The 25,009-nt window shown below is 41.3% G+C and overlaps 1 protein-coding gene across 3 annotated transcripts in view; it reads right to left on the minus strand.

Annotated features, from left to right (window-relative positions):
* Window positions 1–25,009, minus strand: part of CARMIL1 (capping protein regulator and myosin 1 linker 1) — a 336,439-nt gene that overhangs the window by 200,331 nt on the left and 111,099 nt on the right. For 2 of the 3 annotated variants that reach the window (XM_083518563.1, XM_083518564.1), the window contains exons 30-37: window positions 21,125–21,191; window positions 20,171–20,367; window positions 19,394–19,500; window positions 17,277–17,706; window positions 13,992–14,064; window positions 9,895–10,128; window positions 9,094–9,234; window positions 3,263–4,311 (exon numbers count right to left, since the gene is read on the minus strand). In XM_083518563.1, the coding sequence (XP_083374689.1) occupies window positions 4,190–4,311; window positions 9,094–9,234; window positions 9,895–10,128; window positions 13,992–14,064; window positions 17,277–17,706; window positions 19,394–19,500; window positions 20,171–20,367; window positions 21,125–21,191 (1,371 nt within the window). In that variant the 3' untranslated portion in view covers window positions 3,263–4,189. Of the gene's footprint in view, window positions 1–3,262; window positions 4,312–9,054; window positions 9,235–9,894; window positions 10,129–13,991; window positions 14,065–17,276; window positions 17,707–19,393; window positions 19,501–20,170; window positions 20,368–21,124; window positions 21,192–25,009 lie in introns of those variants that run through there. The other variant, XM_083518562.1, reaches the window with a different exon arrangement.

A 25,009-nucleotide genomic window follows, 5' to 3' on the forward strand; every position in this document is an offset into this window, starting at 1 on the left:
ATACAATTGCATGTTTGATGGATGATTTAAGACTACAAAGAAAACACGCTTATCTGCTTCACAGCATACAATTTAAATTGAACCTGACACACATGGTTCTGCCAAACAAGCCTTTTCAAAGCAGCTGAGAAGATATTTGATAGGAAAACAGGCAGCAGCCCACTAAGGGGGTCTTTGAACGTTGAAATAAACAGTCAAAGTGGGGGAATTGATCAAAGACATGCTGATAGCTGAACAAAGTTGACACATCACTTTCCAGTCAGACCCTGCTATGCAAGAACAGCTAAAATAAAAATTTGATTCTGTTTTGTTTAAAAAATGATCAAATCCTAACCTTATTTTATTTGTAATATTTATGCTGAACACCTAGGGTCTGAAGAACAGAAAGATATGAAAGCCTGCAACATTTCCACCAACATATTTCCTGCATATCCAGCAACTGTGAAAAGCAATTCACCAAGGCACCTATCTTGAAGAAATATGGAGGGTGGAACTCATGGCTAGATGCTGCTGATGAAAATGTGTTAGCCCCCTCTGGTTAACTGTTGGTGGAATGCCATGGACTTTTAGCTAGGGTGCCACAAACTTGTCTACAATGCTTTTATGCTGAAAGGAAGTAAAAGACTGGTCACAAGGATGCAATACCATGTAATGTGGGATAGTGAAGATGACTGCAGTGTGTGTGTGTGTGTGTGTGTGTGTGTGTGTGTGTGTGTGTGTGTTTCAGTGAAGCTACATTGGTGCAACCCACAATCTCCCTCTGTTCATACTCTTAGTCCATTCACTCCATTCTGTGTTGTGGCTTTGGGTAGAGAAATCTTAGTCACACTCTGTCTACAGGCAGTCTGTTTTAGCTCCACCCCCTAGTGATGTTCTTACTAGAAGACTCCTGTCTGACAACCAAGAGGAGGTACTTTCCAGAATTGAAAGAATGCCCCATTCTAGAACTACTAGATAGATCACTCTGTTACTAGCCAGGCAGGCAGGGATGAGTTGGAGAGCTGGACAGGCCCTCCCCATAGCATCTCAACACTACCTGTAGCCAAGAGTAGGTGCGACTGCAGATGGAAACAACTGCCTTTGCCAGCAAACTTCTTAGGAGAGAAAGGGAGTCTCTGCCCTTCAACTGCTGTTGCTTGCTGATCTGAATTATGCTTACACAAAGAAGCCTTTTTCTGTAGTGATTGCCTGACTTTGAAATACCCTCCCTGGGGAGGTTCAATTGGCATTATCATCTTTTTGATGCCTGCTTAAGCCATTTTTGTTTGCTCATGAAGTTTAAAAGGGTTACATTTGTTTTTGCTGCATTTTTTTTAGCTGTTGTCGTTTAGATGTATGCTGGGTTTTTTCTTTGAATGATTATGTTTCACTTTTATTTTATTTGGTTATTGTTGTCAATTTCATTGGAATCTGTTTAGATGAAGGGTGGCTTGGAATGCAATTAATTAATTAAACCATTCCCCCCCCCCCACCATAGCTCTGGAAGGGAAAAAGCACAACAATATAAGCAAGCGTGGTCCCTTCCATTGTTGGCTCTGGAACCACATAAAAGAATCAGCAACCATCCCTCCAACTTTTTAATTTCAAGATTAAGGTGGCACTGAAACATAGTACTCTATGGACACTGATGGGACAATCATATTGGCAAACCTGTTGGGTTTTACATTGACTGGTAATGTAACAAACATCTATGCCACTGTCCCTTTGCCGACCTATAATGCTCCAATCAACACTGCAAGCTGCATTAACTTCCAGGAGGGTTTTTTCTGCCAGAGGGTTTTGGAGAAAAAAGCTTATGGGAAATGAGGGGAGAGACTTACTTCATTTCCCCATCTGCTGTGCCTTTCAGCAGTCATTTAGAGAGTTAACTTTGCTGAATTCAAGCAAATTGGATTTGTGCAGATAGCAGCCCTATCCCTTTCCTGGACACGGTCAATCTAATTAAAACAACAGTTCTTCTAAGAGAGCTTTTATATCCTCCTCTGGTTCTACATGTTCACTTCCTCATTGGAAGAAAGAAAGAAAAATGACTCGAAAGATGGAAAAACCCAGGGTCACTTTGCTTTGCTCACCAGATATGGTTACGAACAACCTTCCTGAAATAATATTACCTAAATGATTATTGTAGAGAAAAAGATTAACGTTTCAAATGTTTAACCTTACCTTTCTGGTTCACTTGATCCCATTTATTTTCATAGAACCCACTTATACTAATAATAATGGCTGTGGCATAATAGATTAAATAATGGTAGAGTTGACCTCTGCCTTCTTACGTGTTGAATTACTTCATCCGCTGTATATTATAGGTTGAAAGAGAAGACTGGCAGTAGTCCTCTAAGGTAAAGGGCTTGTCTTGAGGGCAAACCATGTTACACGTAACTGTCTGAACAGTCTTTATTTTTATTTTTTAAAGCAATTTTAGGATGCTACATTTTTTAGCAGAGAAGGATATGATACTTAAAAACTCTCCCTATCCTTTGCCAAAGCTATCCCTCTTTATGCAATTGCAAATGTCTATTTATAAAAGGAAATTACATACTGGGACCTTGCATGGAGGAAGCAATGCAAAGGGGCAGTGCTGAGCAGGAAAGGGTTAAGCATCACTCATTTTTCCACTCAAAATGGCAGGAATATTTTTCATTTTTTAAAAAAAATATGCTGTGGATTCACTACTCTCATTTGCATGTAACATGCCTTTCAACTAAGGCCTGGGCAGCCCTGCACACAGAGCCCTCTCCTCTTAAACCAAGGCATGCCTGATATGACCAACTTTTCTTAATTTAGCCTCCATTAGTTTTGATATTTGGTTAACAGTAACAGAATTTTTTTTGTTACTGTTGGTTAAGCAAACCAATTAATGAACATATACACATCGGTGTTTGATCCCTTGGTGACAGAGAAAGGTAGACGTGAAAAAAAATATGTCTGGCAAAAAATCTGTCACTGGCAGAAACATACAGAAAGCATCACAATAGAATTGTGTAAAGATGATGTGTTGTTTTGCAGCAATATGCCTCATATTCTGCAATGTTACGTTCAGAAGAAATGATTGACTTTAAAAATAAAATAGCGAAGGTTTTTTTTTGTCCACATGAAGTTACTTGCTACATTATGTACAAAAATGATTTGAAATAATTTAAATGCTAAGTTTGCCTATATTTAGGGTTTGAAAAAAATGTACTGGAGTATGGAACTATAGATTTATAATTTATAAATATACAAAGGCTTCGAGAGAGTATTTCTTTAAAATTAGAAATTCAAATTCCAGTTGTAAAATCATTTTTATTGGTACAAATATACATTATGAATAAACTCCCTTCAGCGTGTATTATAAGCAGATGCCTGTGAAATATGCAAAGAAAAAAAATGAAAGATTGCTTTTACAGACAAGAATCTACTTTTCTTTCAAAAGTACATGTTAGAAGCTAGAGCGAATGCAGACTGACCCCCCAAGGTGCCCTCTAGAAAATACCAACAGTAATAAAATGTCCATTGCCCGCATTCCAATCAACAACAAACATTTACTTATGGATATGGAAGCATATCAAGTTATTAGTAATTCTGGGTTGTTGTTTTGTGCTTTAGAACAGTACACAAAATGTAGGATATTGTGTTCTTATATACAGTACAACAAACGAGAAAAAAGGTCTCCCAAAGGAGAATGTAAAAATCATATCCAAGCATCTAATATATATTATTTATACAAATTATTTTATTAGTGTGCTCTGTTGATATAATTACAATGTGCAATTGCATTCAGCAAGAATATATTTATAAAGTAAGTTGCGTGCAAGTTTGACACATTTACATTCAGCAGTACAACACCTCTCATGCTGTACAGTGTGGGTTAGTGTAAGAAATTGTCCAGTTCCTTTGCTTGGGGTTTCCTCCCGCAAAGCCCCGCAAAGCAAGGCATTATTTTTATAGCTGCTTCAGAGAAATTCAAGTAGAAGACATGAAAAAGTTGCTGGCTTTTGCAAAGGCGTGAAAGGGAATGTCTGGAATAGTACAGATCAGGAAAAAACAAAGGATCAGAGTCATGAAGTTCAGTTACCAGTGCAATCACCGACACTCCCCCCCCCCCATTTCCAAATGCTCCTCTATAAAAGGAGAGTAACTGATCAAAAAAGAGGGATAAGCAGTACCCTTACTGTTACAAAAGAGCACTGCCAAACACACAACCAACCAACTAAACAAAAATAAAATCTTTATCAGCTTCTTCACCAGAGTCACTGGACTTGCTTCCCTGCTGACCATCTTTACTTAAAGACCTCTGTTTCTGCTCCTGGTGTCCTGGGCTTCTCTTTGGACCTGTATCAGAAGACAGAATGTTGAGTTGGCAAGTTAAGGAGTGGACATCTTAATTTGCTATGACCCCAGAGCTATTCACTATGACCCCAATATCTGCTCTGTTGCTCCAAATCGTTCATTGATTAGAGTTCTGTGTAACTCAAAAGCTCATATCCTACGTTCCAAATAGAAGCTGGTTAAAATAGTAAGATACGGCCAACATCCAAAGGATATCACAGATAGTGGCAGGATTTCCACAGTTATCATGTATGGCAGGGCACAATCAACATTGACAGGAACTGTCACATTTTCCTGAGCGGAAAGCTCACTCAGAGGACAGGCACTTTCAAAGCGGCACGAATCAAGTTAGGCCCTGCACATGGGGCCCTATCAAACCCAAAGAAGCCATGGCTGTAGTGCTTTTCAATAGTTTGGTACTTCTTGACCAGAAAGGGATCCATGTGTAACTTTTCCATGATTGGAGAGCAGAAATTACCTCATTACTATGCAAGTGGAAACACTAACTTGAAACCAACAGAAGGTGGCAGAAATACATTAATTTAAACCAAACCAAAACCTATGAGAACTTGTTTACATTGTAAATGTAGCAGCAGCTTTTATAATAAATGAACACAGCAATACTTAACATCTGTTTAAAAAGACAAGATATTGGTAGTTTTTAATCATATATAAAATCTACAACTAGCCTTACCAAGCAGCCAAGTTGTTGTTGCTGTACAGACAATTTTATCTCCCAAGGAGAGAAATGGTTTGCTTTTGACTTCCAATGCAATCTTCTTATATTGCACACATTGTCAAACTCATTTCATCATAGGTAAAAAGTGGGTAAGTATAATGCAGGAGATTAGAGCAAATTGTTGCCTCCTTTTTTTGCCCACAGCAGAATGCATGTTATGTGGAATGCATTATAAAGAACAATGTGCTTGACTATGCACAGGTCAACAATTATACCAATAATCCTTCCCTAAGATAATAACTGAAATTGCTCTCATTCTCTTTAAAGCTCTGATGAGTCACATATGGAATGAGGCATATTCTCAACACAGAAGAAATTCCTCCATGTTTGGCAAGTGAGCACATCTGCTTGTTTCCTATTATTCAGAATTCACAAAAAAGACAATTCCACTCTATTCATTATCAATGTGAAAACATACTCACTGGAAAACTAAATGTAAGACTAAGAATTCTGAGAGAAAAGAAGAGAATGGGTGAAACCCCGTTTTTTAAAAAAACTAAAAATCAGATTTAAAGGTTTGATTGCTGAGCTGCAAAACATGGTAATTTGGTGATATAAGGCCCATTTATTTCAGCACTGAATAGGTAAAAGATCGAACTTTTTTGCTGCAGTGCTTTTGTTCAACACAGCATTTAAAAACCTGCAGGGATGAGAAGTACTTCCTAACATACAAAAATGAATAATGTAGTTGGAAAAGAAATATTTTCACGTCAGATATATATATATTTGCTATTCATTAAGACTGCTACCCTGTGAGGAACATGTAACTGTCTCCAAAATTGATACTGCACATTAGAGTTCATTTTCAGAAACTTTCTCAGGAAGAAGTCTGAGGAACTGAGGCACATAGTGGTGACAATGGCCAAATTAAAAACTGAAACATCACTAGGTCTGGATGCCATCCACAGAAGAGTTCTTAAGGAATTCAAATGTGAATTTGCAGATCTTCTAACAAAAACATCACATGCCCTTAAGATCAGCTCTTATACCCGAGCATGGAGTATGGAGAATTGAGAGTGCTGTTGATTCTTGAGAATGTGACCAAATGTTAAGCCAATGGGCTGGTTGGCATGTCATACTAAGCCAAACCATGGCTTAGGACAGGTATCAGGGCTCCTGGTGAGGAGATTGTGGCCTCTTTGTTCTTCCCTTGTTGTTTTGCTGAGCTAAGCAGCAGCTTGACTTAGTGCAGCGATGGAGAATTGGATCTAGCTGGCCAGCTAAACCAATAAGCAGAAGTTTGGACTACATGCTAAGCCAAACCATGGCTTAGCTCAGTGTTGTGCAGCAGCAAAAGAAGGGGAGAGCAAAGGGACAGCTATCTCCTCCCCAGGAGTCTACACACTCATGTGTTCGTGCTTACAGTGGTACCTTGGGTTAAGAACTGAATTCGTTCTGGAGGTCCATTCTTAACCTGAAACTGTTCTTAACCTGAGATAACACTTTAGCTAATTGGGTGTCCTGCTGCCGCTGCACGATTTCTGTTCTCATCCTGAGGTAAAGTTCTTAACCCAAGGTACTATTTCTGGGTTAGCGGAGTCTGTAACCTGAAGCGTATGTAACCTGAAGCATCTGTAACCCGAGGTACCACTGTAGTGTGACATGCAAACCAGCCCAATGTTTCTTACTGAACCAGCCTTCCCTGCAGAAGCAAGAACCTCTCATAAGGACATTCCTTTTCTAGAGATACGCTACTGGGTCAGAAATGAATTGGATTAATATTACACTTGGAGATTTCTACAGCAGGCAACAACTGATGCCAAACTGCATAGGACAAAGACCTATGTACTACTACCTGAACCCATATAAAGGATGTGACTGTTGTATCCGTTGCAGAGTATCACTCACTGCAGTAAATGACCGAGGCAAATTATTTCAGATTTTGAAGCCTGATTAGCTCAATCAGCAGCATTCTTAGCATCATTTGTTTATATTATACAATTTAGCAGCCCTAATAATGAAAATGTCATGCTTTACATATCCTGATATTTTGCATGCTTAGTAACACAACAATACACAAAAGAGAGAGAGAAAATAAGATGGCATTATTTCATCATTTTTGCCAAGCAAATCGTGTCAATGATTTACTGGTAAAGGAACCAATTAACTGAGTGTGTTGGCCCACGTACATTTGTTTTGAACTGTTTTCAATGCTGCTTTTTAAAAATCTGAGGGTGTTACGGTGAAGAGTGGGGAATAAATAAAATGAATAATAATAAAGTTATGGGGGCAAGCGTGAAATGGGAGCCAGACATAACACAGAAGTATAGGTTGCACAAACAGAACTGTAACTTAAAAAAGGGGAGCAGGAGGATATAGCTTTTAACCAGTCCTAACATATACCAAGAGGTAACAATAGCAATACACCTAAAATGTTCTAATCGTACACTTCATACTTGCCAGGGAGCTGGGATGGACTGCAGGTTTCTATAGGGGCTGAACATGTGGTCAAAATTCATGGGAGGAGTGTTTTCAGTTACCCCACCCCTTGCTTTTGGAAACCTTATAAAATGCTTATAAGCAGCTGCTGCTGCAGGAGACGGCCTATGAGCAACATCATAGGAGGTGTGTTTCTAGAACTAAGGCGAAACCCTGGAGCTCCCTCGTTATTTTTGCTATTGGATGCTGCACCTTGTTTCAGTAATCTTGTTACATTTATAGTATTGAAATGTAGGTTTTTTATGTTCTTATATTTGCTATTGTTTTGCTACGCTATTTTGGAGTTGTTTTGCAGTGTTTGAAATGCACTCCTGTTTTCTTTGTTGTACGCTGCTTTGAGCATGGTTGTGGTTGTGTGTGTGTGTGTGTGTGTGTGTGTGTGTAAACGGGATACAAATAAAATGAATGAATGAATGAAAAATCCAATTTTGCCTCTTTGTAATGTGTGAAATGTCTGTGAGCATCACCATACCTCCCTTACTCAGCAGATGGAGCACTGTAGAGCTTTTTTAATGAAAGAACTTGTGAAGAGTCTGCTAGAACAGGTGAATGGACCATGAAGTCCACCTCCCTCTTCTCACAATGGCCAACCAGAAACAGGACCTAAGTGCAATCTGTATTGAGATTCGACTTCTGCCAGCCAATGACAGGAATTCTCTGGGTCAAAGCAGATGGTACACAGAAGGATTCTTTGTATCTAAGGCGCAGGTTTTTAGAAATGCGAATACTGCACCAGCTTAGGGAGTGGGAGTGATATTTATCGGGATAACAACAGATGAGGAGGGGCAATTTCACCTTGCCCTTGCATGCTGAGGTCTTGAGGAAAATCCTTCCCCACAAATTGGTATTTTCACTGGGAGGAAATCTGCATTTGATGCCCAGGGAAATATCAGCTTCAGAGGCATCATTTTCTGCAGGGCTGCAGCAGGATTAAATTCTGTCTTCATGCCTCCTGCTGTCACAGTAACTACCAGCCCCTCTGGAGAATGCTAGCTGAATTGTTTTGAAAACCCTGCATGTTAAATGTAAAGATGCATTTAACATTAGCCTCCTGCCTAGCTTGGCCCTATGACCGAGAAAGAAATGATGGAGGCTGCAGATAACACAAAAGATAATGGGAGATATAATTAGCACCATGGGCTAGAATGGAAACAACCCCTGCAGAAGGGCGAGGCGTGTGCGTGCATGCAATTAGAACACATAATATAGGTAAATTAACACATTATTATGACCAGACATTAAGGTCATATTCAGAATCAGGAACTTTGCAAAGTGATGTCCAATAGCTGAGGACACGAACAATTATACCATGGGTAGTCAAACTAAGGCCCGGGGGCTGGATCTGGCCCAATCGCCTTCTAAATCTGGATTGCGGATGGTCCAGGAATCAGTGTGTTTTTACATGAGTAGAATGTGCCCTTTTATTTAAAATGCATCTCTGGGTTATTTGTGGGGCATAGAAATTCATGCATCCCCCCCAAAAAAAAATAGTCCGGCCCCCTACAAGGTCTGAGGGACAGTGGACCAGCCCCCTGCTGAAAAAGTTTGCTGACTCCTGAATATTATACAAAAGGGGGGGGGCTGGAGAAATATACTAGCATTCTCACCTTCGTGTGAAAGAGATCTGACAGCTGGTTGGGGGCTGCTCTGTCCATCTTTTTCTTTATCAGAAGGAACCCTCTTCAGAATGGGGGGAAGAAGAGCAGTTTTAGGGGAACCTGGACCAGATGGAGACTCTGGGATATCTTCTGTGGAAACACAGTGTGCACACAGAAAAATTCAGTCACCAGCTGCACAGCATCTAGGAAATTCGTTCACATAAACCCTCACACAACCAACCAACCAACCAACCAACCAACCCACCCACCCAAATGTACTGATTTAGTTTTTGAAAGCATGATAGAGGAGGAACAGCCTCAAAGCTAAGAGTCTCCTCTCCAAAGTGGGTAAGCTGGAAGAAATGAAAGTGCTGAAGGGCTACGTGGCAATAAAGCACAATAGAAGGGCCTAAGAAGTTGTTTAAATATGTTCCAACAAAGCCTCAAAAAAGTTTTTAAAAATCTGTATTTCAATATTCAGAAATGTGAGGAAACAATTTGCCTAATCAGACACAAGAAGAATGTAGTAATCTTTGAGACCTTTAGGGCAGTACTATAATGCAAAGGCTACAAATTAGTACCTCAGTGTTTAGGGGAATATCTCATTCTCTCTTATAATTTACCATTGCAATCCCATTTCTAGCATTTAAAAGATTAGTCAGGATTAGCAGAGAACAATTGAAAAACGCTGCCAAACAAAATAATAACCATTATCTTATCTTCTGAATTTTCTCTTCGGTATTTAACTATTGATTTTTCCACACATAAGCCATTGTGCTAATGCTAGCATAGTGTACAGAGGCTTCTCACCAGTCCGAGAGGCAGATCGTGGCTTCTGAGGAACTGTTGGCCGTCCTGCTAGGCTGGGCTTTACTGCTTGGAGTGGAGGCTTTGGGCTGGTAGGTGTGCTGGAAGAACTTCGTGTCCTGGCCCCAACTTCTGTCTTTGGTTCAGCCTTTGTGATTTTCTCTGATGAGGTTACAACAGAGTCACCTTTACTCAGGGCAAACCGGTTCTCCGGAGAAGACTGGTGGAGCTTGGTAACTGAAACAAAAGGACCCAACGAACATTGAGACCAGGGGTGCAGCGTATTAAAAAGTTTCTAGCCTCTAGTAGGTGCAGAGAAAAACACAGAGGGATGTGTGTGGACTGAAAGTTACTCAGGAAAAATAAAAGCTGCTACTTTCCCCAAGTGTCCTCTTTTCTGACCAATGTGAATATAGTCATTGACAAGCGATATCAGTGAGACATCCAATAGATTCTCCATCTCTGTGGGAGCTTTAGAAGGAGAATGTGCCCAGATTCCTGGAATGGTTTGGGCCGATATATCACTACTCTGACTTTAGAAACTGGCTTGATTCCCCTGGTCATTAGCACTTTAAGCAAGAGTTATGGTACATGATTGGCTCCTCAATGGGGCCAAGGTTGATGACTGTGACACATGAGGGAATGAGTGGGATAATCTGATATAGTCAGTTTCCATAGAGGAACACCTGAGCATTAGACACAAGCCTGATGATATGGAGAGTGGGTGAGTGCAGAATACTCACTCCTTTACTGTCAGAAAATACCACCACCAACCTATTATTCTCTGAGGTCTGGCAATAGCTGTGTGCTTCAACAGAAAGCTTTATGAGGCAGAGAGAAACTGGGCTGAGGCTTAGAAAGCCCCAAAATATCTCAATGGACCTTGGGCAGATCTACTCTCGTCATTTATAACATTAAAAAGGTGTTATGAAAATGTGACCAACAGAGCAGCGAGCCACCGGCAATGGAAAACTGCCATTAAGCTTTCTAGAGTGTTATATTGAATAGCGCTCAGAAGAACAATGTAGATCCAGCCCTTATGTCAGTGAAAGTCTGAAAATCGCTAAGGAGCTGCCCTGAAGACTGGTGTCCAGACAGGTCAACAGAGAAAGAGCCAAAATCCCTCAGTAAAGTCAAGGGATCTTGATTCACCCACCATTCAACCTAGGATGGCTAATTACACAAACATCTTGAAGGTTGTTTTGGGGTGGATGTATTTCACAGTTCTATAAAATACAATGGCCTGTGAATTACCATCCTGGAATTCCTCAATCACGTACTGAATTCTAAGGAACATAAAGATGCTTAAGTCTGCCTGGGTGATGCTTTCTTTTTTTATTCTCAAATATATATACCGTAGATTCCAGCGTATTAGGCGACTCGGCATATAAGATGACCCCCCAGCTGCTGCAGTGGCGGCAGCTTCGGCAGCCTCCAAAGCAACAGCGGGTGGTGGTCTCCACACTGGGAGGAAGCCGCCCGGTGCCCACTGCTGCCTCGGAGGTAGTACCCGGCGTATAAGATGACCCCCAACTTTTAAACCTCTTTTCCAGGGTTAAAAAGTCATTTTATACGTCAGAATCTACGGTAGCTTATATATGCTAGGCTTATATACACACACATGTATAACATGTAGGTTTTTTGTGTCAAATGGAGAAAGCAGTTTTTCTACTTACTGAACATAATGCTATCCTACTGAAGCTACTTGGCCAGTCAACTAATGCAGTACATTATATCCCAAACTCATAACTTGGCCCAGCTACCTGCTATTTTACTTCTAAATTCAGAGCTAGGTGATTCAGGATGCAGGCCACTTTCCAAGACATTCTTCTAGCTTACATAGATGTTTTTGTACTTTGACTTGTACATGTGTGCATGCATTCTGTGGCTAAAAGTGTATTATCTATGCGAACAAGATGTTCTTCCAATTTTTAATTCACATTTTTGGGAGAGTGTTTGAGAAATACTGGTATATGTTCAAACATTCTTGTAAGATAGATCTGTGAGAACTAAATGTTCTCTATCCCAGAATTATTTAAATATATGGACCACATTTTCCCACCAGTAACATCTTTCTTTCCAATATATATTCTGTTGCCTTCAAAACCCTCTCCCCATATCCATCAGCTAAGCTCGTTTCAAAGAGAAGGCTTATGTGGTCAAAACCAAAAAGGATCTTAACACATGCACATTGTATATATAGGGAGCAAAGCAAATGTTTGTGCAGCTGGTTATGTGTCATTTAGACACCATTTTCTCCCTGGAAGCATGAAACAGAACTTCCCTACCCCCTGAGCATTGCATAAATCAGCTCTGGAGGAATCCTTAGAACAGATTTTATGGTCACACACAGAGGTGACAAGCCATGTTAGTTCCACTGCGCAGCTTAAACTCCTTGCATTAGCAAAGGTGGAACTTTTGGCCCTTCAGATGTTGCCGAACTCCCATCAACCCCAGCAAGCATAGCTATTGACCATGATGGCGACTGCAGTTCAACAACATCTGGAGGGTCAAAGAATCTCTGCACCCACACTAGCAAAACTGTTTCTAGGTGGTCCAACTTTCCATACCAAGTCGGCCACAAGAGTACTTCAACATGGAACCCCCAGGCCACACACTGCCTTGCTGTGTGTGGGGCGTTCAAAATTTGATACACCCTAGCCTTTGTGCTGCCTTTCCAAAGCTGGGTAAGTGAGGTGCTGGCTTTGGGAAGAAGGAGTGAGGGCTCTGGCAGGGTCCCAAAGCTCTCCCATCTCCTCCCCAAAGCTGGGAAGGCACTAACTAGGCTTGGGAAGGAGGTGGGAGGACACTAGGACCCTGTCAGACCCCTGATAGCTCCTTCTCAAAGCCCAGTGTCTCCCTTACCCAGCTTTAGGAAGGCGATGCGAGCTAGGGTAGTGGTGTGTCAAATGGGGCCACATGTTGGACCAACCTGTTTTAGCTGGATACAATCCAATCTGTCAGGGATCATATAGTAGGTATACCAGCCACAGCCAAAAACAAACAAGACCACTTCTTCTCTTTCTGCTAAATGCTTTCCCCAATTTCCCCCCTTCTTGACACAGATATGAAGTTCACTAGGGCCACACTTTGCCCAGCTGTGCTTCGCACAGATGGAGTTGTTTGCATTTAATAAAAAGAGAAAATACACAGTTAGGATGTTTCAGAAGTTAAGAGAAGATGAGAAGCCAAAGTAGCAGTGACAGTGGATAGATTTTACATATTGGTTAAAGTCAGGCAGCCATTTTATATCCTTGAAGTTCCTTAAATGAGTTACATACATTTTGTGAGGAACCATGGGAAAATGCCTTTTTTCATCCACAGACAAATGAACATTATTTCTGGCACTAATAGGTTCTATTCTATTTCTTAGCAGGTGTCTTCCACTCTAAAATTCCTTAAAAACTGAAATGTGTTTCTTCCGTCTCCATTTGCATTCATAAGGCAGATCTATAAAGGCTGGAGGGCAAATCCACAGCACACTCTTAGAACCACTTTCTTCTGTGTTCCCATCGCTGCTGACTGGAACTTGATTTCCAGGCCTGGCATAGAGGATGCTACTAGTTAATTACTCCCTGTTGGAAGTGTTCTAGGTTAGCTTCCCCACAGTGTAGTGAATGAAAATGAAGCAAACTGCTAAGCAACTGACACCAGCTACACGTAAGACAGATCAGAATTCTGCCCTACAGAGGGAGTCAAGGAATATAGCAAAGTAGGTCAGCTTTCACAAATATACGTAACATGTCTCTACTATGCAAAAATTGGACAGGATATGAGTAATATAATTGCACTTTTTTTAAAAAAAGCAAGATTTCAAAAGGGGGTTGTGTCAAGGAGGCCAGATGTAAAAGAGGGCAGTTGTGCAGGGAATTTGAGCAGGTGTAGTTTGCACAGCAAGGTGTGGATATGAGGGAAATGGAAACTAATTTCCATGGTATTGTGCAGATAAGGCTCGGTCTGCATGGCTGTAATCACTCTAACAATCAAGTACATTCACAAAAACTATATTACTTTTAATCACTCATTTGTACTAACTGATCAGCAACAGCAAGCTTGTGGACACTAGTTAATGAAGTAGCATTTTACTAATAGCAGCGCACCTGTAGCACCTCCATCCAGCCGTTCTGAATTCACTGAGAGATCTGTTGAGTCTCTTGAATCATTCCCTAGTTTCTTTAAAACAGAAAGAAAGAAAAGTGTGATAAGGAATCCTTGAAAATTAGCAGAATTCTCTGAACTTGGTTGATAGACCACCATTTTCCAAGGCTCTGGACTATGATTACTAGCATCATCAACATCCCCATTATCATTAAATCAATCATTATTCATATTCTTATTTCAATTATATCCTGTTCTTCTTTTTGCAAAGGACTCCAGGGGAACAAACATGAAATTAAAACATCTCTCTGTCCATTTTATGTTGGGCAGCCTTTGAAGAATGTTTGGAAACTCCAATTGGTACAAAACAGGGCAACCAGACTGCTAACAAGGACTGGTCAAAGAGAATATATTTCGGTGGTATAAAAATACCTATACTGGCTGCCAGTATATTTCTGGGCTAAAAGTGGTGAGATGAGTGCCTTAGCCTTTGAAGCCCTGAATGGCTTGGGGCCCAGGAATCTTAAGGACCACCGGGGGGAAAATTCATTCGAATGGTGGAGCTCCCTTCCTAGACATGTGCACCTGGTACATACTCAACAATCTTTTTTGGTCCCTGGTAAACTCCATCCTGTTCACCTCTGCCTTTGGTGGCCTTTATTAAGGCCTGAGATCCTTGTAGCTGCCCTTTCTTTGCTGGTCTATCAGCTGTGTTTCTTTCTTTCTTTTTTACATCTAGCTTTATTATTTTCACTGCAGGTTCACATTTTTGTTTTTAACTTTATTCATAAAGGTCTTAGGAATTAATTCAACAAGGCTGGATAAATATTTATTCCAATCTCGTTGCATATCTGCATTTCTCTTGCACTTTATTCACTCTGCAAGGGGGGGGGAAATTCTGAACAGCCTTTTTTTTGGCCTCCATGTACTTATGGTTTCATTAAAAAAATGAATCTATTAACAGAACATCATTTCCCCATGATGATATCAAAGTAGCATTGTGCGCAAACTTAATTGTAATCCCATTCAAGCAGTCTAAATCCCATTTAGGAACATAAGAAGCTGCCTTATATGGAATCAGGCTGTTGTAGCACATCCAGCTCAGTATTTACGCTGAATTGTGGTGGCTCTCCTGGGTTCTATATGGGGGGGCACCCCCCTACCCTACCTGGAGGGGCCAGGGCTGAATCTGAGACTTTCCATAAACACAGCAGATGCCTTACCCCTGAGCAATGGCTCTGCTACTTCTGTACTCAAACAGGTGGCAACCAGGATGCCTTTATGAAGTCGCGTGAACTCCCTTGTCCTACTTTAGATTTACTACCACCTGTGTGCCCAGACTTGATTAGTTTTTATATGGCATTGAACGCTTTTCTTGACACTGTGCTACATCACATCTGAACAACAGTAAATAACTATCACATTTCAGCAGTCCTTGGTTTACAAGTACATCTCTGCATTATAGGATGTGTAGTCTAAATTAGCTGTTATTGAACACCCTGAGTTGACATTTAGGTAAAGGTAAAGGGACCCCTGACCATTAGGTCCAGTCGTGACCGACTCTGGCGTTGCGGCACTCATCTCGCTTTATTGGCCGAAGGAGCTGGCGTACAGCTTCCGGGTCATGTGGCCAACATGACTAAGCCACTTCTGGCGAACAGAGCAGTGCACAGAAACGTCGTTTACCTTCCCGCCGGAGCGGTACCTATTTATCTACTTGCACTTTGACGTGCTTTCAAACTGCTAGGTTGGCAGGAGCACGGACCGAGCAACGGGAGCTCACCCCGTCGCAGGGATTCGAACTGCTAACCTTCTGATTGGCAAGCCCTAGGCTCTGTGGTTTAACCCACAGCGCCACCTGGGTCCCTGAGTTGACATTTACCGTAAGCAAAATCTACGCTTTGGGAAGATGGCTAGCCTGTGACAACCCACACGTTGCTGAACTACAACTCCCAGCATCCTTCACTGTTGGCCATGCTGGCTGAGGCTGATGGGAGTTGGGAGTCCAATAACATCCGGGCAGCCACAGATTCCCCACTGCTGCTTTGAAAGCATTCTTCTCCCTGTATTTTCTAAAAGTTGAACACATCTTCAATGTGTGCACGTTTAGCTTTACATGCTTGGCAAAATTAAAATAAAAAAAAATAAAAATGGGACGAGCATCCGGGAAATTTGTCCCCCCCTCAATCCCACCCACCATTAAACCCATTAGGGACACCTGTCTCTGCTGTAAATCAACTTCCTGGCATCCTCTTTTTATCTTTGGAGATGAAATTTCTAGATAATAGAATTTCATCTTAGTAAACTAGGCCACAAATAAAATAGATTTACTATCATGTACCCATATCTTATAGCTAAAACCATTTCTATACATAAATAAGGTAATGCACATAAATTACAAAGTAGGAACATACATCACACAGGAATAAAACATTAAATAACTTTTATCAACTGCATCAAAAAATCCTGGAGGTTAAGGCTCCACCATAAAAGCTTTTTGGTTGGAGTTTCTTCACTCTTTCTAGCCAACACTAGATTTTGTAACTTGTTGGATTAGGCCAATAATATCTATTCCAATTTCACATATACGTGTGGTACTCGGGAACGTAATCCCCACGTAAGTGGGAAGTCGCATGTATTTTTTTAACCTATTTGATATCTAGCTGCACTTCATAGCAACTGCAAACAATACCATCTCCCAAATCTCATTAGTCTTACCGTTGCTTGCTGGAGAGTTCTGTTTTAAACCATCTCAAGTGCTAACTAAGCCATGCTACTTGGTCTTATTTGCACTGCATTTGTTCCTAGAGCTAATATTAAAATCTCTTCAAACGCTAGGTGGAGCAAGACCACTGCCGAATATTTGCTTGGAGAGAAGACTAATCCCCTATTCACTGATCTTTCACTGTTCCTGCGAATTCACACAAAAAACACCCCCACCCCGCCCAACATTTGCCATCTTTTCACCTAGCACACACCTGCTCCTTACCAGCAACTGTAGTAGGATTGTACTAGGTCGCACATCAAGTAGTAAATTCCTTATAGTTTTTGTTCCTACCTCAGGTACGTTTAAGCAGCCAGCTGTCACGTCAACACTTAAACAAACGTGCTAATTTTTTAATAACAAATACAAAAGTATAGAAACCGTAAGTGCTAATGGCAATTTTGAGTATAACCATTTTGGTCAGAATCAAATGCCTCAAGCTGGCTGCCATTATTTAGCTATGTTGTTCTGTGTAAGCCCTCAAATGAACTGCTCGGACCATTAAAATGAAAATATCACTCACCTTTTGTGCAGATGCTGCTCTGCGCTCCTGCTTAGCTTTCATTTCTGCTAAAAGTCCACTACCCATCACTTGCACCCCATACCGACGTCCTCCTTGAGGACTGCCTTTGCTGTCACTCTTCTCAAGCTTTGAGGCATCCTCTGAGGACCCCTCCTCTACTGAGTCTGGCGTTTTCAGTTCCTCGTTTTTTTCAGTGTTGCCGTTCTGTTCAGTCGATTTAACCTCCTTCTTTGCAGTGTCTGCTGTGGGGCCTTTGGCAGCACCTTTGGGTGCTGAGGGGTCCTCCGACACCAGAACAGTTGGAGGACGTTCAGATTTTGATCTAGATTTGATTAAATTGAGAAAGCCGCTTTTCCGAGAATCTCTTTTCTTCTTTTCATCAGTGGCTTCGCTGGAATCATTTGTGTCCGCGCCTTTTGTTGAGGATCTCCTAATAGATGAAAAGGGCACATAAGCCATAATGGCCTCATTTGGACATAATGCTAAACTACGGTTTAGTGTTACATAGGCTCTTGTGCTTCTGCTCTCCATATCTGGCGAGATCACAAGGAGATTGGAAGCTTTCAGTGGTATTTTGACTAACCACAGTTTTGAGCCATCATAGAACTGTAGAGTTGGAAGGGACTTCAAGGGTCTACTAGTCCAACACCCCCTGCAATGCAGGGATCTCAGATAAAGCATTCATGATAGATGGGTACCCAAACTCTGCTTAAAGCCCTCCAAGGAAGGAGAGTCCACAACCTCCTAAGGGAATCTGGTGCGGTACTGTATTAAATTCTCCTTGCTTAAATTCCATGGTAATGCTCGCTCTAAATAAAGAATGCATTTTATATTACCAGTGAAGTCAATCTTCTGTGGTAGATTATGTCTACCAGAGACATAGTTATGTGGAATTATCATACTTCTCCCTGGGGAAGTTCACCTGGTGCCTTCATTATATACTTTTAGGTGCCAGGCAAAAACATTCCTCTTCAACCAGGCCTCTGGCTGGTTAATATTCTACAACCTTTTAAATGTGTCTGTGGGAAGGGGGTGGTTTGTTGTTTTGCTTTAATACTTGTGTTTTTATCTTGTATTTTTATTCTGTGAAACGCCCCGAGATCTTATGACGAAGGGCGTTATGAAAATGTAATGAATAAATAAAAAGAAAATGAATAAAATAGCATAATCAAGTTAGAACACATTCTGTTTAGTCAAGGAAACGAGGGTTTTGTGTGGTACCAAATTTCGATACCAACCTCAAAATACAGTGGTACCTCAGGTTAAGTACTTAATTCATTCCGGAGGTCCGTACTTAAACTGAAACTGTTCTTAACCTGAAGCACCACTTTAGCTAATGGGGCCTCCTGCTGCTGCCGCGCCGCCGGAGCACAATTTCTGTTCTCATCCTGAAGCAAAGTTCTTAACCTGAAGCACTATTTCTGGGTTAGCGGAGTCTGTAACCTGAAGCGTAGGTAACCTGAGGTACCACTGCAATTGCTTCAGGTGAACAAAATCATCCCTCCTGCCCTAAACCACTTTGAAGAGGAAATGCAGCATTTAAGTACTGCTTGGCACACTTGTTTCACTGTCTGCTTTTCCTCACCACTGCCTTCCTCCTCAGCCTCCCTTGCTTATGCCACTCTTTAATCCTACACAATGCCCTGCAGTGCCGTGCCATGGCATGTAGCACTGGAACGTCACCAAGATATGGTGAAGCATAGGTTTTGCATGCAGACGTTCCCAGGTTCGATCCCTGGCGTCTCCAGATGCGGCTTAGAATAGACTCCTTGCCTCAAACTCTGGAGAGCCATTGCCAGTAAATATGGAAGATGCTGAGCATCAATGGTCTCAGTATAAGGCAGCTTCCTAAAAGAATGGCTCTTCTGCTTAAATTGCAATCATAAAGAATTCTAATGAACTTAAGTGGCACTATGATGACCTAAACCCAAATATATGGATATAGACGTATTTAGCATATATAAATCACTTTAACTTACTATTGGCATAATTACGTCCATTACATTAGTGCTAGCAGTGTCATGTACTTGCTATTTTGAATTTTTAAAGACAGAAAACACCCCCCAAATATCTACAGCAGCTTCAGCTACTGTACCTTGCTGAAGAATAAGACTTACTTTGAATCCATTTTTGTCACCTTCTTAGTGAAAAATTCGTCAACGCCTTCATCCACTCTTCCCATAAGACCATTCTGTTCGCCATCTTGAGGTGCTGTCGTACTCACCTGGTAAGACACATAAAGGTAAAGGGACCCCTGACCATTAGGTCCAGTCGTGGCCGATTCTGGGGTTGCGACGCTCATCTCGCTTTATTGGCTGAGGGAGCTTCCAGGTCATGTGGCCAGCATGACTAAGCCGCTTCTGGCGAACCAGAGCAGCGCACGGAAACACCGTTTACCTTCCTGCCGGTGAGGTACCTATTTATCTATTTGCACTTTGACGTGCTTTCGAACTGCTAGGTGGCCAGGAGCTGGGACTGAACAACGGGAGCTCACCCCGTCGCAGGGATTCAAACCACCAACCTTCTGATTGGCAAGTCCTAAGCTCTGTGGTTTAACCCACATAGTTTTACTTAATATAGAAGCCTCTGGAGGTTCTATATTGCCAGTTATGGCTGTCAAAAGCCATAACTGTGTATGGGTTTGAGAAGCAACAGTGAAATCTTAAAGCATGGCTTAAAGCTTGCACACTATTGAAAGAATGGAATAATAAGAATCCTAGAATTGTAGAGTTGGATGGGACTATGAGGGTCATCTAGCCCAACCCCTGCAATGCAGGACACTTTTGCCCAATGTGGGGCTTGAACCCACAACCCTGAGATTAAGAGTCTCTTGCTCCACCGACTCAGCTATCTCTCCTATGAAGTAAAATATCACAACCAAGATTTTCACTCACCGCAGCTTGCGTGGGCTGTTGTTTTTTATTCCTCTTAGGCCTTAGTTTTGTAAAGTGCTCCAGTTTTTTCCCTTCCTCGGAAGGCAGCTCTGAGATAAGCCCAGAAGTCCGTTTGTCCACTCTTCCGATAAGGAATGGGGGGTCTTCTATGTGGATGGGAACTTCTTCCAATGCTTTGTCCAAGTCAAACTCCATCTCTAAGAGAAATATTTGAAGTTTATTATATTTGAACCTCTCCTTTTCTGGTCAGGTTTGTTAATATAGGCATAACCCTGTCAATAAGCCCCTGCAGTGGGAAATGACATTTGTAAACAGACAAGTATGAAATAGTTTGGAATAATGACAAATCATGCTTTGATGATTGGATCTGAGCCTCTGGATCACTTTTTCACCCCACCCTTTCTGCACTCCCTGGTTTGTGGCAACCCAGAACTGGAAATTATGGTTTGTACATAGTTTCCAATTCTGGTTGGGATATAATGGTGAACTATAGGATGTCTTAAACCAGAAAGGGTATGAGGGGATCAGAGTCCATAAGGGAAGGAAGAAGGGAGGGAGAAGCATGTGAGGACCTGAGGCTTGACAATGACCAGGCCTACAGCATCTAAACTATCTTCACTCATAATGTCTTTAAATATAGAATTGTAGTTATCAAAGTATTTTTTTTTGTAGACACAGGTTCCTGCACAACTAACACCCCTAAAGAAGCTTGAGCATCAGTATCTATTTTGAATTGTTAATTTGTATAAGGTTAGATGAGAGCAACAGACCAAATAATGCTTATATTCTAGAACAGGGATGGGTCCTTCATTGTAGTCCATCATCATATTCCCCACAGTCACAGATTCCCCCTCCCTGGTCTATTTAGGTAAATCTTATAAAGGTCAATTTATGTAAATCTTATAAATCTTAAGGAAGTAGCTTAATAAATTGTGAAAAGAAACAACCACTTACCAAAAGCTCTGGATACAGGCCTCAGCATTCTACTGTGGATACTCTTCCTTTTAGACTTAGGAGTCATCTGCAGAATGAAAAGATGGCAGAACTTAATGCCATAAGTGCGGACAGAAAAGTTAGCTGTACCAGTGCAGCTGTTAGCTCTGAGTAAGACTGGAATATATTCTTCATATTATGAAGTCAACACAGCTGTGAAAGATGGAGCAAAAGCAAAGCTCATTTAATTCTGGATCAGAAATCAAGTGATCTGTTAATCAAGTAACGGTTAATTAAGCTTTCTGTCTTCAGAATCATTCATAATGATCATTTATTGTGCTGGAAAGCATTCAAACCTGGTGTTCAGACTTTATAATGAGTGCAAATTCATCACATTTGATGAAATGTGGTTGGAAGAGGAGCAATGTCACATAGTGCCATCTGATTTTTAAAAAGTTACTGAGATTTCACAAAAAAGTATTATTATTGAACAATGGAAGCATTATCCTAAGCGTTATTTTTAGTCAAGCTACCTTTGAATGGTGTTTTCTATTTTTAGGCATTATACCGACAAAGAAAGAAAGAAAGAAAGAAGACACACACACAGAGAGAGAGAGAGAGAGAGAGAGAGAGAACAGATAAATTCCTTACTATAAATTGTGCATAGTGTCGTTTTTGTGAATTTATCAAATTTTGGTGATATCCTTATACAATGCTTTGGGGATTGACTTATTGTAGTTTTAAAATGCTACAATAAAATAAACCTAATGTTTTCTACTCAAAGCTGACCTTTGCCACAATATTCACAACTTTCCTTTCTATCTTTTATGAGTTATAACAATATATGAAATACACATTGTATTAGGCAGCCTCAGCATAAAGGGTTTCAACTGTAACTGGTTAGTAGTTCACTGTGTACACTTTTGCTTAAAACCTGCGCTTTTGGAATCACTGTACTTGAATACATTATTTACTTTAAAAATAAGAGTAGAGTTCACAGTGATAAATCAAAGCCTGAATGTAAAGACCAAAAATAAATTAATGAAACGATGGACCTACAAATATACTTGTTATTCATTCTAGAACCCAATGAACTCTGAATGGGAGTTTCCTCTTTGATATGACAATCTAGCCTCCAGTTTGGTTGATCTACCTGTTCACACCAGCTGAAAAGAGAAATGAAGCCCTAGGGGATTATCTTGCTCAAGTTTTTCTTGCAGGATCAGACGGGTGAATTCAAGTCTAGCTAGAGCCTTTTCAGCTGTCAGTGCCATTAGAAGGGATAATGAACGGAAATTCCAAATGGCTGAATAAATAAATAAATGCTACTACTGCCCAACTATGAAAGTATTGCTAGGTAGCATTATGCATTACAGTGGTGCCCCGCAAGATGAATGCCTCGCAAGATGAAAAACCCGCTAGACGAAAGGGTTTTCCGTTTTTCGATGTGCTTCGCAAGACGAATTTCCCTATGGGCTTGCTTCGCATTAGCCTTTTAGCCGCTAAGCCGCTAAGCCTTTAATAGCCGCTAAACCGCTAAACCGCTAATAGCGCTAATCCGCTAATAGGGTTGCTTCGCAAGACAAAAAACCGCTAGACGAAGAGACTCGCGGAACGGATTAATTTCGTCTTGTGAGGCACCACTGTATTTGTTTTAATCAAATGTAAGTCACAGTGGAGAAAGCCAGCACAGAAAAAAATTGTTAAACTTCACTTCACTTCATACAAAGTTTATCTGGCCAGTTCACACCTAAGCATGAACATCTGAGGGTGTGCGTACTCACAACAGGAACTGTGGTTGCTTTGTTCCTCCCCTGGTCCTCCTGTTGTGGTGTGACCTAGTTTGGCTTAGTGCTAGGACTTAAGCATTTAAGTTTGTTCTTGGCCTACCTACACCCCTCCCCCCAACCCCCCCCAATACAAATAAAGCACAGACAAAAAAAGAAGGCAAAACACCCTAAACAAACAAAAGCCAAAGGAAAGAATCCAACTCCCTCAAGTAAAAAAAAAAACAAAGAAAGAGCAAACACAAGAAAAATAGGGAGGGGCAGGGGGAGGGCCACAAGTAGAGTATCAAAGGGCATTGTTGTGCCCATCAGCACCGTGCTGAGAACTTCAGGTATGCACCATCATCAGAATAATCTCATTATAAGCAACAGTAGTACTCAACAGGGAAGAGCTTCAGGTGAAACCCCTAAAATAATTTACTTCATACTACTGTGGCAAACACAAAAAAGCCACAGAATCAAAATAGGAAAGGATACAGATTTAGGGTGGGGGTACCTCTTCTGTAAGCTTGATGAGCCTATTCCTATTATCTTGTTGTTGTCTGGGTAACCAGTTCCTGAACCAAAAAGTACAAGTGAAAAGAAACTAAATGATGCTAACCAGTTAATTAGAATCTGAGGTACTTTGGTGCACAACAATTACAAAGGAGAACAGGGTCTGATTAAATGCACACAGAGAGCCCCGAGTCCCCCTGCCCAAATTTTCCTCCTCGCTCCACATGAGTTTCTTTTGTACTGCCTTCCGTTCATGCAACACAACATGCTATTTTATGTTTACAGTTGTTTTCCTGATATTTCCCATGTCACCCCCACCCCCAACACACTCACTCACTCCATGCACCCTCCTTGAATCCTGCCTCTGATTATTCCCCCTTCTGGTCTCAGCTAGTCATCAGGATCTACAGCTTCCTTGCTCTTATTACGCTACATTTACGACAATGCCCAATATATTGTTAAAGCCATGCAAAGTAAACAGATAATTAAACAAAAGCCTAGATTGAAGCAATTTCTTTAATGGGCACTGAGAGGAACATTCCTGCTTAGTTAACTGAGCTTTTGATAGCAGGTGGGTGGTGGCTATTGGACACGCTCCACCTGCTTTGAGTAGGATTGAAGAATGTTGTTAGATAGATGGACTGTAGTCAGTGAAGGAAAAAGGAAAGGAGGGCTTGATAAACACACTGTTTGCTTTTGCAGGACTGAATGCTGCCTTAAATATTAGCACTGTATCTGGGTGCATGTTCCCTCGTGCACAGCGTGCATATTTATAAAGAAGCAGACATTCCAAGCATGCCGAAGGTCTTCAGTACTGCCTTGTAACAATAAGCCAGACAGTGTAAAAGACTTTCTACTGCTTATGGAAGTGGGGGATCATGAAACAATATTATTATTCTAACTGACTAAACCTAAGAGTAGTGGCACCCCTTCATGGATCACTGCCTTGCCGTGGCGAAGGGGCTTGAATAACTCAGAGAAGCTATGAACTATGCCGAGCAGGGCACCCAAGATGAACAGGTCATAGTGGAGAGTTTTGACCAAACGTGATCCACCTGGAGGAGGAACCAGCAAGCCACTCCAGTATCCCTGCCAAGAAAACTCCATGGACAAAGACAACAGGCATATAAAAGTTGTGACGCTGGAAGATGAGCCCCTCAGGTCGGAAGGTGTCCAACATGCTACTGGGGAAGAGCGGAGGACAAGTACAGGTAGATCCAGAGCTGATGAAGCGGCTGGGCCAAAGCCGAAAGGACGCTCAGTTGCGGATATGCATGGAAGCGAAAGGAAAGTCCAATGCTGTAAAGAAAAATATTGCATAGGAACCTGGAATGTAAGAACCATGAACCTTGGTAAGTTGGATGTGGTCAAAAATTAGATGGCAAGAATAAATATTGACATCCTGGGCATCAGTGAACTAAAATGGACAGGAATGGGCGAATTCAGTTCAGATGACTATCATATCTACTACTGTGGGCAAGAAACCCGTAAAAGAAATGGAGTGGCCCTCATAGTCAACAAAAGAGTGGCGAAAGCTGTACTGGAATGCAATCTCAAAAATGATAGAATGATCTTGATACGAATCCAAGGCAGACCTTTTAACATCACAGGAATCCAAGTTTAT

The sequence above is a fragment of the Podarcis liolepis genome (assembly GCF_965112155.1).
Source record: "Podarcis liolepis genome assembly, chromosome: 8".
Classification (NCBI taxonomy): Eukaryota; Metazoa; Chordata; class Lepidosauria; order Squamata; family Lacertidae; genus Podarcis; species Podarcis liolepis.